We start from the raw sequence: 15,531 nt of genomic DNA, 5'->3' as shown, positions 1-15,531 counted from the left end.
TCAATGTAAATATGTTTACTACTTTAATTGATATGACTGAGAGCTTTTCTTTAAGAAGCAAATAGAAAATATTACAATAACTTTAAATTTACACTGTAAAGTATGAAATGATGAAAAACCATTTCAGATTTTCAGTAATACTAAATTGATTTATCTTCAGATGTAATATCATAAGTACTGAGAAGTATCTGAATTGTCTTGTAATATGTTCTTTCATATTGAATTGTTTTTAAAATTAATTACTATCATATCTGAATAGATACTGTAATACTGTAGTATGCAACTTTGTAAGGGAAGAATACGCCATTAAATATTTTAAACTCTGCCATTAAACATTTTAAAAACTCATATGGAGAGCATATACTTTTTCCATGCTTCCATGCTTCCATGCTTCTTTCATGCTTGATATAAATTTGCTTTTATTTTTTTATGGTGGTAAGCTAGCACTCAAATGCTTATTTTTGCACTTTGCTTACTGTGAATTCAAGACTTATAAATTCTTGGTTTTGTTTCTCTTATACTCCCAGCCTTAGTGGAGCATTATTAGTTGTCATAGTAATCCCAATGTAAGTGAAATTAAGTAAAACCTGAATACATTTCTGTCATTCTATTAATTTTAAATGTTCTTTCCCTCTTCTTTCCCTCTGCCATTTTTTTTTTTGTATGTACAGATGTTTAGGAAAAAAAACAAAAAAAAAAAATCAAAAAAGTTAGATGACATATTTATCCATTCGATGGTATCCTTGTGGACCATGTTGTTTTTCTTTTTTACAGAATGTATGAAAAAATTGTTATATCTCATTGGCTCTTTAATAAGTGCTAATTGCAATTGTGTAGCATTGTTATATTTGTACTTTTTATACAGTTCTATTTTAAACCATTTTAAAATTATTGGAAAGCAATACTTTCATGAAGTGAGTGAGAATCAAAACTCTCTTGTAGAACCAACCTATTTTTACATGGTTTTTCTGGTCATGTAGACCTTTTCCCAGCACAATATGTCAAGATGTGAGTTGCTTAAATGTGTGTAAATGCACAGCACTGCAGAACACTACAGCTGTTCACTTAGTTCTATGTATTGATTTTGAAAAAAAAATCTATGAATTTTTTTTTTCCTGAAATGTTTAGGCACTCAGATTGGGTTTGTAGTGGTTTCTGATTTTCACAGACACCCCACTTCCCAGGAAGGTACTTCTGACATTTACACAAGTCTACCACTGGAATAACATTGCCCGTCTTCAGGAAGCAATCATTTCTCCCACCCCAGTAAATAAGAAAGAGCAGTTTGTTCTATAAACCTAGCTGCTGAAAGATTAGATAGATAGATGATAGATAGATAGATAGATAGATAGATAGATAGATAGATACATACATACATACATACATACATACATGCATAATCTTGTGTGTATTTCTGCTGAAATGGAGAAAGAAAAACTGAGTGGTTTGGTTTGAACACATGTATGAAAATCTTTACTATTTGATTGCAGTATGCAAGAACAATTACTAGAAATTAATCCTACTAAATGAGTAGCATAGAGGATTGAAAAGATTAAATGGTTTCTGACAGACACTGATGGTTTAGGAAGAAAGGTGCACTTCTTTTGCGGTATAAAACCGTAGAGTGTCTGTGCAAAACTTTATAATATCAAAAATAAAATAGGAAAAAGAGGTAATGCAGACTGGTATTAAAAGCTTTATTTCAGTGAAAATGGAAGATAAGAGTAAAGTTTTTAAAAACTCCAAATGTAGCTTTTAATATTTTATTAAATTCTAAGTCTTTTACATACATGTGTTAGTGCGCATTTATTTATTCACAAATGCAAGAGGAATAGTACCTAAAATTATTACATGGAACACTTTTGAAGTTCAGGAGAATTGGAGTTTATGTTAAATTAGTCCTTTAAACCATTCAAGTTTTAAATATTCCAGCCCATCTTGCAGACATTAAAACTTCTCTATTGCTGTGAAAAAGAATCAAAGCTGATATTGGCTTCTAAATTTAAATAATATGTATTTTGACTTCTTTATTTTATTTTCCTAGACTTACACGTATTCATAGATTTCACTAGGCAAACTGAATTTAACATTTTCAGGAAAGCTTATATAAATTCCTGTAACAGCTGTACTTGATCCCTCTGGAAAATATCCCCCTCCTTTTACACATCAGAAACTGCCTTTGCTGAAAGAGATGAGTCTATGTAAAAACAGCCCTTTTCCATCCCCTGCTTTCCTTCCTGAAATCCTTAGGCAGCCTCGAGGTTCACGCTGGGCACAAGAGCAGTGATGCCCAGTACAAACATCAGCTGACTTGGCACAGTGTCCCGCACGTGGAGCACAGCTTTGCTCTGGGAATGGTGCAGGTTCAATGAGTGGTGTTCAGAGAGCTGCCAGCATTTGCTTCTGGCAGACTACAAAAGGAGATGGGTGCCATTGAAAAAGCCTTTTGATAGGTTTCAAGAGATTAAAGAATAAGGACTGGAAGAAAGTGGCACAGGGACAGGCTTGCCTATCATCCATGAGGACTACTAGAAATATAAAAATCTCCTTTATGATTATTTAGTAGATTAAAAAGAACATTGGTATGACTTCCCTTTCAGTACTTTTCTAGAGTGACATAATATATCAGTCATAACATCCTGCCTATAGCACAAAGAAATATGGGGACAATATATTATGGATATGCTACACATGAAAATTGAAGCCATTTGAAAAATTACTTAAGAATATTTTCCAAGCATGATTTTGAGTAACTATTTTCAGTAGCTTATTCATATCAAAAAAAGAATCATCAGCAGCTTTTAATCTGTAACTGGAAAGAAATTAAGAAACAGCATTCATGGTTTACTGTCCTTTTTTTGTCTATTGATATGAAAAATAACTCTGGGGAAGGAAGTGTAAAGTGAAGAAAAATTTCTGAGAGGGCAGAAAAAGGTGATTTCAATTTCAGTAGACCTGTGGCAATTTGCATAAACCAGGGATCTTTCTTTCAGCCTTCTCAATAAAAAAAAAAAAAGGAAAAAAAAAGAGGCAGAATAATTTTTGTCTATTCACTAATCAGTTTGGTTTGCGTTGTTCCTAGTCCTCTATCACAAGCAGAAACTCTTCAATAATAAATCACTTCTTTCTAAGACATGAGCCAGGAGCTCAAATTGTTATTATGTGTGGAGAATATTATTGTCATATAGTGGAAGCATTGCAAAATAAAAATGTCAAACATTAAACCAAGTTATATATTGATTATTTTTCAGTGACTAGGATGAGACTTCTGTAGATTTGGATTTTTTTGAGCTTTTTTTTCCCTTTGTTTTTCCAGTGTTCACATACACAGCCTCATGATAAATGGCCAGACATGAGGCTATTACTAGCTGACACTGTAAGAATCTTTACTCCCTACAATGCTTAGTGCTGAGATGATTTTCATTGCTGTAAACCTGAGGATGCATATAATTTAGACATGAGTTCTGCTTTTCCAAATTATGCTCTGATTTTTTTTTGTTTGTTTGTTTTGGCAGTTTGACATGCTCTCTTTGTTGCAGCATTATTATTATTGTTATTATTATTATCATTGTCATCATCATCATCATCTATAATTTAACAGCTCTCTTTTTATAGCTGTGTTAAGTTCCCCACAGTCTAAGCAAATACACCATTGACCATCATTTATGTCTATAGTAATAAAAAAATTTATCATTTCAGTAATTTTCTTGGCTATTTGTAAAGGGAGTTTTATGCTATCTACTCAGGTTTCATTTTGTCCTGAAGACCATGGTGTGCTTTAGTATGTGGAGGAATCAGAGAAGCAATTTATCTGTCTACTCAAATTTTGTATTTAACAGGTAATATTACTAAGGATTTAATGGCAAAAGACAGGCTGGATCATTTATCTTGGTACTGCATCCCTATGCTGTTTTCATTTTAACATAGGGAAGTTATAAAAATACTGTAGTTTCTCATTTCAGCACAGGATAAAAATTTCTTGTGGTGTTAATAAGTAGGAAACTGTATGCTGTAACATTGTCCAAGGTTAAGGGATTAACAGTTTGCCAAAGGTACTGTGTTCTTTACTCCCCTGTAGTTAGATGTGTTGGCTCCTGAACCAATGCCCTTCCCTTCCCTTCCCTTCCCTTCCCTTCCCTTCCCTTCCCTTCCCTTCCCTTCCCTTCCCTTCCCTTCCCTTCCCTTCCCTTCCCTTCCCTTCCCTTCCCTTCCCTTCCCTTCCCTTCCCTTCCCTTCCCTTCCCTTCCCTTCCCTTCCCTTCCCTTCCCTTCCCTTCCCTTCCCTTCCCTTCCCTTCCCTTCCCTTCCCTTCCCTTCCCTTCCCTTCCCTTCCCTTCCCCTCCCCAGATATCCTTTTTAAAGCTTTTTCTTCTGCAGTTTGTAGAACAGTTGCTGGGACAATCAGAAATATGTTCTCATATTCCTAGTATGCCACTTATGGTAGCACTCTCCCTTCTTATAGTTTTCAACAATGCTTTGGGAATTAGGGCAATCTGATTTAGTTTTGATGAAAACATCACTGGTTCATTGGAGATCCACAGGCAGATTTTCAGCTGGCTATATTCATTCAAATAAGGCATCTTAAGAGATAACACACTTCAAGCTGTGATTTGCCTTCCTTCTATCTTCCCCTTTGCACTTGTTATTTCTCCCCAGATATGAATTTTTAACTACTGTTAAGGGTGTGCTATGAGGATGTGGGTCTACTTGAACATTGGTAACACTAACTCTTAACTATCAGATTCTAAAATACAGATGATTGAATATCATCGGCATTTTAATTGTTGTATAGAAAATAGAATAACTTTCCCATTGATACACACTGGTAGTAATTACCATAGTTGTTCCTAATAAAGTTGGTGAGATTTGAAAAAAGTATTTTCATTTTTTGTCTTTCAGTTTCTCACTTGGATCTGCAAATGGTAAGGCGTTCTACTAGGAAATTGTTCATGTCTTTCTTATGAGCTGTTGTGAGATGACTTCGCACTGAAATTTTCAGTCCCTGCATCTGGTGGCACAAATGAAATGTTGTAAGTGTTTTTATGGTTGTTTTTTTTTTCATATTTAATTATTATATTTAATAGTAGGTAGTGGAATTGTAGCTTTAGTACTCTACCAGTGTCAGAGATTACATCCTGAGAGTTTCATATTAGACACCTAAACAAGAAAAATCTACTGGAATGGCAGGGCAGCACTGCAACAGGGTACCCAAGAAGGTTGTGGAATGTCCTTGGAGATTTTCAAGCTTTGGCTAGACAAAACCAGAGCTGACCTTTTCTAGTGTTGGTTATACTGGATTCCATGTAGAAATTGTATTAACTGTATGAATTCCATTGACCACCCCCTCAACTAGCACTTCTACCTTGGAAGTGGAAATGCTGTGACTCCAGAAAAGCCCCATCACAAGGGTTGTACATAAAGATAACCTTCCTGGAGAATTAGTGGTTTTGGACTTGTCAGTTTTCAGGAACTGCTCAATATCTCACCAACATCCTGTGATTAAAAGGGATGATGAAGAAACAGGTCACTTCTTATGTAGTTAACACAGTACAGAGAAGTGTATCACAAGCCAGAGCCTCGTTTTCATAGCTTATTTTAGTCTGACAAGGAGTTGCACCAATGTTTGCTCTGGACTGTTTGCAAATTACATAGCTGTGTCCTTGTGACCTGAGTCACACAACACAGTCTAGGCAGGACAAACAAGGAACTTAACCTAGGGATTTAAACCTCATACATCACTATATTACCATCAAATGATGATTCATGGTCAGTCTTTTGTAACCGGCATGTATTAATTGAGTTATAACCAGTATCTTTTTCTGTGTAAATTCTTTGTTTCCTCTTTGCCACAGGCAAATGTGTTATTCCTGCTACACCTCAGCATAACTGATAAAGTCATTACAGAGTACAGTACAGTCCTTCTGTTCTTATATTTTCGCATTTCACTAAGGCAAACTGACTCACTAACAAAATTATTTGAACTGTATGGTCTCCTTAAATGTCTTTACCACAGTCAGTATCTTTGATGTCTTATTGATGTTCATCAGTGAATGCAGAAAAAGAAGAATTTCCTTTTTACATTTTCTCTAATGCTGATAAATCAAAAATGTTGATAGGCTAAATTTGAAATACTTCTTACAAAAATCTGCAGCAAAAGATATGGTTGTTACTTTATAGAATGACTATATAAAATGAAGTGCTGAAGTAGAGTTAAAAAAAATCTTAAAAATAGCATTCATCATATTTTTCTCTTAATGGGTATGCCATCATACTTGTGTATGCTAATGTTGTTTCTGCTGCTCAAATAAAGCACTCCATGCAGTGTTTCAGCTAACAGTGAGCAAGCCCAATACTTTACTATGACATCTCTATTTTAGTTTGCATTTTACCTCCTGTTTGATGCAGATAAATTCTTTAGCTGTGCCACATTTTTCCTCAAGATTGGGCAGATCAGTGAGGGCTATAAAATATTAATCATGAAAGCTTAGAGAATTAGATGTCTGTGAGTGTAGGTTTGTCTTGTTGGCAAATCTTTCTCAGTCTAAACTACTTCTCTTTTTTTTTAACTCCAACAGAAATGATGCACTGTAAAAAGCATTATGTCTGTTCAGATTAAAATATTGAGGTTTTTCAGACCAGAAAAAGGGTCTGATGTTTTTATTTAATGCTCCAAGTTTATTTAAGAATTTTATATGTGTTTTAGTAGTGTTGCTGTCAAAAGCAGACCTGATTCCCAATATTCCATTTTCTTTGATTTCTCCAATTATGACACTGTCCTGCAAATCACATGGAGCTAGAAGAAAGGATAGAAGTATGGAGAAAGAAAATTACAGCTCTTTTGTAAACTTGTGCCACTACAGGGAAAAGGTGTTTAACCAGGTAGTTGCCATGGCGGGTACAATGTGTGTTACAGGAGAAGCTGTTGAGTCCTCTAGTTTTTGACTAGGCCTTGTTATTTGGGGATTGAAGAGGAATGAGAAGTGATCACTCCCTCTTCCTTTCCAATACTTTTTTTTTAACTGATGCATTTGGGGCTTGCTTACATTAAACTAAATGGTATCAAAACTTCTCTCCCAAAGGTGGAGGACAGAGTGGACATTTTCTTTTGTTGAGACATATTTTCTTCTATCTTCCTTGTTGCACTGTCTTGTACTTCTTGATTTATTTCTGCTTTAGTTAATTACTATTAACATGGGTTAGTTAAATAGAAATAAGTCTAAGGCTGAAGAGGCAGCCATTTTTTTTTCAAATTAATGTTAGCCTGTGCTGGGTAGATTTTAATGAATTATCCATAAAGCAGCATAAATGGAAATGGGTACCCTGATTCTGCAATGGACAATAAAAGTCATTATACAAGAGCAGGTCATGCTAAAAGTCCTTGAACAACAATAAGCTGTCTCTAATTATTAGCCTGTGACAATGTGGATTTTTACATCCTTGGAAAATTAATTGTATAGCATTAGGAAATTTTGCATTTTTCTTCCTACTTGTATCGTGCTGCTTGTCACGTTATTTCCAGTTTCCTTTTCTTACTACTGTGATGAGATTCTACCAATCTGCTTCAAATAAAATTTGGAGAAATTGGCTCTACATTTCTAGACTTCTCAAAATCTACAGCAATATCTAAAGACGGGAGTCACCTTACCTAACTTAACTCTTAAAAAAGTGGAGTACATGAAAAGAGTTTACCTATTCAGAGCACCTTTCTGCATCAGCTGTCTTAGCAGACATTTGATTACCTTATAACGAGTACCTGTGTAAGCAGCATGGATTATATGACTAATGCTTACGTGATTAAACCAGAGGATGAATTCTCTCCTAATGGTTGAAAGTGTTGCTGTTTCTGCTCACAGTACTATCAACCAGCTTCAAGGAACTGCCTTCACAGCACGAAGTGTGGGAGACAGTAACACAACAATTAATTCTTGGTTTTATGCCTTGTACTACATTACTAATCCCAGTCTGTCTTTTTGATTATCCTATAAAAAACTTGCCCATCAAAATGGCTTATTAAATGTATACATCCACCCACAATGGGGACTCAAATCTCATGATCTCTGTCCCAGACTCCCTCAAATTCACTATCCAATATTGTATCAGTTCTGTCAATTTCTATAGCTCCTTGTAAATCAGGAATTTTTCAGTCCTTCAGTTCTTGAAGTACACCCAGGAGATGCCAAATTTGATGACTTTTCTGGGCTCTGCATACATTTTGCTAACTGTCAGTACCTTTACATGTGTGCTGCTGATGGTTTGCTTGGTTTGCTTGGAGGCATAAGAAGTGAGGAGTTTCTGGTGAGACATAAGTAGGACAGTCTGGTACTGTACTGGAAGTTCCATTGTTGTGGAACACTTTCAGGACTATATTTTCCATTCTTATGACAAGACTTTTCTCAAAATCTTAGAAAAGGAATGTAAGTTTCAAGACTTGCTGCTTTCTGGAAGATGCCCTAATATTCCTCTTGAGGTGACCAGAAACCCTGTTGTACAAACACTTCTGTTCTGTGTCCAATGTGCTTAACAGATCAGAGCTAAGGTGGGGAAGAACACTAATCTATTATGTAATTGGTGTCATCCCTACCAAAATCTCATTTTTTTAACCTTGTCTTTCATCTATTAAAATAAAGAAAAAAGGAAAAGCAGCTTTCTTTTAGTCCAGAGTAGAATGAAACACCAAGTTATATATTTCACAAACAAAAGAAGAATCAAGATGTTTACTATGTCATGTTGGCCTTTTTCATAGTGTTAAATTAAATCACACATTGCTCAGACATTCTAATTAACAGTATGCTATGTGGAGGAAGTCTTTCAGTAATTAACCTTTCAGTTAATCAAAGCACATTTTCTGCTTCTCTCCATCTTAAATCTATTTAATGGTTTGGGGTTTTTTTCTCACTTTATTTCTTATCATTTACTTTGTGGTTTAGATCTTGCCTTTGAAATACTAAGATCAAGTCCCCGATTCACAGCTATCAAAATTTTAAGCTACACGGTAATATAACAGAGAAGGGTAAAGCCTATTTTAATTCTAATAATTTTGAATTAAAATATCAGTTTTAGTATGATAGAAAAATAAATCACATTAGCCATTTTTCTTGGTTGAAATCATATTCATTAATAAGGATATTCTGCTTTTCATGCAAAATCAACGTTTATTCATTTTAGGAATACAGAAGTCTCTTTGTAAAGGGAGACATAATTGCTGCTAATGTATACAATAGAACTTCATCAAACTGAAAACTGAGCTCACATATCACCTGCAGATTTTCTCTTCATTTTCCACAATGTTTCAAATTCTTAAGCATTTCTTAGGTTGTAATTTTTGTCATTGTATTCTGTAAAAATATGGAGTCATTTATAAAGAAAGTGCTGTACAAATACGAGGCTTACAAGCCAGATTTCAAAGCATAAAGAGGTCAGGTAAAAAATCTCAGAAATAATTGTCTGTTTAATGAAGTAATTTTAAAAACTGTGAACTCTTTGAAAAATATAGTTATCTCCAGCAAAGAGCATTTTTTTTCTCTCTTATAACCACTTAAGGAAGTAGAATCATGTATTTCAACTTGACTACATGGAAGAGAGTAATTGCAAATAGTCAACCTAAGTGATCATGTTTTATCAATATTTTTGCTGAGTTAACTAATTATTACCTCATGCATGTGTGTTTCCATATTTTTAACTTACATAAACTTAGAAAAGCCTACAAATAATCTTCTAAACAGAATATGTAGTGACAGGACTAAGAGGAATGGATTCAAACTGAAATAGGGCAGGTGTAGATTAGATATTAGAAAGAAATTATTTACTGTGAGGTTGGTGAGGCACTGGAACAGGCTGCCAGAGAAGCTGTGGATGCCCCATCCCTGGAAATGTTCAAGGCCGGGTTGGATGGAATTCTGAATAGCTAGGTCTAGTGAAAGGTGTGCCTTTCTGTAGCACTAATTTAATCTAATTTTTGAAATATGTTATATTTTTGCCCTTCTTTATATGTCATTGCACACTCTAAGCCAGTATAAAAACACAAACTGCATTGTCATGTAGTTTAACAGAAACATCAAGCAATAGAAAACCACTCTGTACTTACTGAGCTACAGAATGTGAAATATTCAGGCAAAATAAACAACAGATAAATCCAGGTAATGTATAATATGCAATTTATTTCTAATCATCCTTGTTTCTGCAGATAGACTAAAAAATTAACTAGGCTCTTTACTGCACACAAATTTGCTGGAATACCCTTCTTTTAGGCAACAAACCAACTTTTCAAGTATCACGTTAAAGTAATGTATTGACATAGCTCAATGGAATCACAGAAAGATGTTATTTCACCTAATGATGTTACAAGGTTATATCATGTTGATGTTATAGGATTTGTACAGTCAGAGGTCAAAACAACATTTAAAGCCTAGGCTGATATCTACAGTCCAGTTGTATTAGAAAGTGACACAGAAAATGTTGCCTTTATAGTACAGTCTCAATGGTCAGTAGAGCTCAAGCATTCATTGGTATAAAAATTTTAATAATATTGAAATTCTTCTACTTCTCCTAAGTCCAAGTTTAAAAAATATACTGCATACGTCCTGAGCCACTATTAGATACTATGTCATACTGAAAGCTGATGACACCTAAAACCATAACTACGTCTGGCTTTTGGCTTCATGCTCTGGAAGTCACCAGGAAGAGTGGAAAGAAATCACATCATTTTCCATGTAACTTTACAGCTCTTCTTGAAGTGTCTACTTCCAAAATTCATGGTGAAGCATTAAAAATATCCCAAGCACAAACATGCAGAAATTTTGCCAGCAAAGAATTCTAAAAATGTTCTAGTACATGAACCCCTCATATATATAAGTATATAAGTATATATATAAGCCCCATATATATATAAGTATATATATATAAGTATATATATATAGGTATATATATATAAGCCCCTCATATATAAGTATCGTAAGCTACTATACTTACTTCAATCAAAGACTGATGACAAAGACAGAATTTTTGGCTTTTCCCCTTCATTTTTCTTCCTGTGCTTATTATCAGCATGAAGGATTCATATAAAATTAACAACCGTAAACTTAAAACAAAAGAAGCAATATATCTACCTGATTTTCCACTTGCAGTCAGTTCAGTCATTTTCCTCTAATTTACTATAGTTATATGTCTGAGTCACATATTTCCACTCTACAAATACAGCAAGTCACTCTGTGCTTGCTTGGCTGCATTTGCAGATATGTTTAGTCCCACTTCCCTAATTCACACACAGAAGAGACTGTCATAAAACTTGGTTGCTAAATATTTACAATTGAAAAATATTGATAATCAGCAATACTGTGAATAATTTTTTCCCAAGGACATTGTGCCTGCAGTTGATGAAGATGCATCCATGGTCTCTAGAGCTTCCATTAAAAAGCATATTCTCACACAGCTTGCAGCCAGAAAGCAGGGCTTCAGCATGCAGGAACATATCACTTGTTCCAGAAGGCAAACATTGTAAATAATAAATGCTCCCCTTCCACCTGCTTTCCTTACCTTTTATATCTGAGCTGACATCATACGGTACAGAATATCCCTTTGATCAGTTTGGGTCAGATGGCCTAGTTGTGTCCTTTCCCAGGATTTTGCCCCCCCCATCCTACTAAATGCTGAGAGACAGCTTTGGTGCTGTGCCAGTGCTGCTCAGCAGTAGCCAAAAAACACTGGTGTGTTTTCAGCACCTTTCTAGATGCCAATGCAAAGAACAGCACTGTGAGGGCTGCTGTGGGGAGATGAACTCCATTTCAGCCAGACCCAGTACGTGCGTTGAACACCCCATAATGTGTTGAAATGAAACAGCTCTCTGACTTAATGCCCTGCTACTCAGAAATCTTATTCCACCTCAAATAAGTTTCCCCATTAACACAACTTAAGTGCATGGGTCCACTGTGGCTGTTAAGCCCTTCGATAGGTATCTCTTTCAAACTTCATATATCCTGCAGTAAAGCTACTAGGTACCTACTGTGTGGCATACAGCTAATAGTCTGTCTGCTGTGTGCTGTACTGTGATGAATCTATTGAATGGAAACTCTAGAAGCACCAAAACCATGTTCTGGGTAAAACCAGGGGGGGAAGCTGCAGAGTCTGATACCTGGAGTCAGAGAACTGGTTTGTGAAATGCACAAAGGGAACTATCTTGGGATAGAAAACCACCCTTAAGATTTTTAATGGAGGGAAACTTGCAGCAGTCTACTGCAGACAAGATGTGCCAGCTATAGTGCATAGATGGGGATGATGGAGGGTGTGGCCTTGTATTGTTGTAGATTAAGACATTTCTGAGGATAGGTGTAAGTCTGTGCTGTAGTTTCATGTTTTGGAGATAGAGACAGTGGCTTATTGATTATGTGCTGTGCTTAAAAAGGAAGCAAAAGGAAATTACTAAGGGAATATGAAAGGAATTCCTCCCTTTGTGTATAACTGAGTATGACATCTCAAGATGTTTTTGTAGCCAGTGAATAGAAATGGGCATTTTGGGGGCACAATCATCTGATGTATTTTAGAAAGTAGTCTTTTAGTGAGATGAATCAGGGTTTAGAAATACTTTTCTTCATTGGCTACAAATGAAGACAAAGCTTAGGTGTCTGTGTTTGGCCAAGCAAATGTAATTTTAAAAAAACAGTGAAGCACAACTCCAGTGAGCTCTCAAACAATGGGGCATACATCCAATAGACATATCACCCAACAATCAGTAATGGAGCAGTAGCCTGAAAGTATCACCTGAGGAACTTTGTGCATCTGTCAATGAAGTTATTATGTGTTCTTCTGTTGTAGTCATTCCTGAAAGCCTTACTTGAAAAGATGCCATATCTCTTTTCCTTGAGGCTCACAAAATATATTTACATTGTAATTCATTAGAAAAACATAGGGTACTGAGATTTTATGAGCATTTACAACAGTTTTTCTTGCCAGTGCTGAGTTAGACTTTTGATTTCCCTGAGCTCTCACTGGTGGTGAGAAGCCTCTACAAAGTCTGATTCAGAAGGATATTGCATGGTTAGTGCTCTGAAGGAACCAGTTTGAGCAAAGTGGAACACGTCATTACATAAGACTCACCATTAAACTAATTTCTGCAGTTTAGGAGCTATTCAAAAATAAGAAAGCAAGTGTACCTACAAGGGGCAAATCTAAGAAATTATGTAAAATATAGAATAAAAAGCAAATTATTTTTAACTTGCCATGGAGATTTTTTTTCTGTTCTTTTTGTTTTCACTTTATTTAAGATGCTGTGGATATTCTGGTTGCTTTTCTTCTCAGTAAAAATGCTACACTTACACAGGTCCAGATAAAAGTGTAACTTATCAGTTGGTCTCATTTGAACTTTACTTGCAGAGAAATGTAATTTTTTAGTGAAAAACTCTTTTATAGTACTTTCTTTCTCCAAAACTCTAAAATTCTCTTTTCTTTCCAAATGATACTGTAGCGGCTGGCATTGTAAAAATGAGATAAAACAGATGTTGAAAGTGCACATTTAGATTTATTGATGTTAATATAGTGAGAAATCCCTTCCTGTCCATGTGTTGAATTTAATTGAAATATCTGGTTTATTTATTGGCCTTATTTTTATATATTGATATGATTTAAGACACATGAAGGAGTCTTCAGTCACTAATGTGGGAAAATATTTAATAGCTTCTTCAGAGGAAAAGTGGATTGGAAGTTTACCTTAAAACACTCAAGAAAAAAACATCAAATATATTTATAAATATTTATACAGCCTCTGATACTAGGCTCTGATTACTTAACAAATTATTTGGAAAAATAAGGAATAAAAAAATATTTTTGTAATAGAAACCTCAGTAACTAATGGTGTTTTCTTGCCATGGCTTGATTTTATTTATAATAACTGAAATATAGAATAGCGGAAAAAGTAATTTAAGCCTTTATTGATCATCAGGTTTGACATGTGGTAAGGATAAAAAACCTATTTGGCAGCTGACAGGTTGACTATATTATCCAGCTATTTTGTTGATAGTTTTTGGGGTTTTTTTCAGTTTTGCTTTGTTTTGATTTCAAGAAAGGCAAGGGGGAAAGTTTTTTTAATTAGGTTACAAAATTATCCTTGACACAGCCTAACAGATACCACCAAACATAATGATACTAAAACATAAATTGAAGCTAGAAATAAAATGAATTCAACATCTCCCAGAAAAATGAGAAACTAATCTGCTGCAAGACAGAAGTAGTGATGCCCTCTCCTTCTCCACTGTTCCTTTGAATAATGGTGCATCAGTTCAATGAAATCAGGCTTCAGCTGCTCACTGAATAGCAGAGATTTCCACAGGCACAGGATTTGGAGAGATGTTCCCTTCTCTCCAAACTAGTTTTACTTGACAGGTCACAGAGATAAAGGGTAGCATGGCCGTGCTCACTGAAAGCAGCTTTAGATAAGTCGTTGTACTTGCAGAGATCCCATGCTACTCAGCTTCATGGATCTGAAATGCCTGTTAGCTTGGCATGAAGCTATTCATCCAAGGTCTCCTTTAACTGTGCCAAGAGCCAGTTTTATGAAGTCTGTGGGAAATCAGATGATTAAAGTTGAATTCATCATCATTGCAATTGGAAGCTGCTAGTGCGCCTGGTCTGCCTCTCTTCTTCGAAGGATTTATTCACAAGGGCTCTAAACTAATATTAACTCAGAAGGCAAAAGCAGTGCTGATACTGGTAAGAGAGCTATTTACCCCTTCCACTACAGATCCTGCTTATCTTCCATGAACAAATTGCCTTAGACTACAGGATAACATCGCAGATTTTAGGTACCTCTAAAACCATCTTCCTTCCTTACACAGCGTCAATTAATGTAATTGGTCAAGGTCAGACTATTCCATAAATAACACAGTCCACTCAACAGCAAAAATTATTTTAGTTCTTTCTTGTTAAAAACCAAACTAATGCAATCAAGGCTGCTGCGTTTTGAACTCAGGAACAGTTTCAGAGATCTACTTTAGGTTTCTGCTAGTTACTCTTACTGAAGAATCAAAGCAGAAGATGAAAAATTTTGGATGTATTTTGTCCACACATTGGATTGCTTCTGTTGAAAATAAATTATAAAAAAAATATGTTTTGGATGCAACAGTAGATGAAGACAAAAAGCATTCAACGAAAAAACAAACAAATACAGCATTTTGTAAAGAATTTGTTTCATCTTATATATGGTTATTCATCAAAATTTCTTGAAGAATTGTTGGTCACACATCTATCCATAGTTTTCTAAGCCTTCTCTACCAAACAAGTTATTTTATTGACCAGGAAGTTGGTGCCTGGGTGCTCATTGGAAAGTCTTAATGAAATTTTTGTCTTAGAAACAAATTAGTAGTATGGCCAGTAAAAAAAAAAAAATTCTGGCATTTAATTTTCTAATCTATTTTACATTATTTCCCAGGGGCACCATGGCCTTCACAGATACATGGTTTTGTGCAAATATCCAATTATATGGTAGAATCTCATGAGCTGGACAGTTGCCCCTTAAAATTTAGCCAACTTTCTAAATGGACTTTCT

The 15,531-nt window shown here is 35.2% G+C and overlaps 1 protein-coding gene across 1 annotated transcript in view; it reads left to right on the top strand.

The window, feature by feature from the left end:
• The first annotated feature begins 4,903 nt into the window (after window positions 1-4,903).
• The window catches only part of MGAT4C (MGAT4 family member C), a 28,906-nt gene continuing 18,278 nt past the window's right edge, over window positions 4,904-15,531 (top strand). The window contains 1 exon segment of the mRNA XM_064419658.1: window positions 4,904-4,921. Within this exon segment, the coding sequence (XP_064275728.1) occupies window positions 4,919-4,921 (3 nt within the window). The 5' untranslated portion in view covers window positions 4,904-4,918.

Source organism: Passer domesticus, chromosome 5 (genome assembly GCF_036417665.1).
Source record: "Passer domesticus isolate bPasDom1 chromosome 5, bPasDom1.hap1, whole genome shotgun sequence".
NCBI classification, from domain to species: domain Eukaryota; kingdom Metazoa; phylum Chordata; class Aves; order Passeriformes; family Passeridae; genus Passer; species Passer domesticus.
The sequence above is the reverse complement of the archived record's forward strand: the minus strand, read 5'-3'. Positions and strand labels throughout refer to the sequence as shown.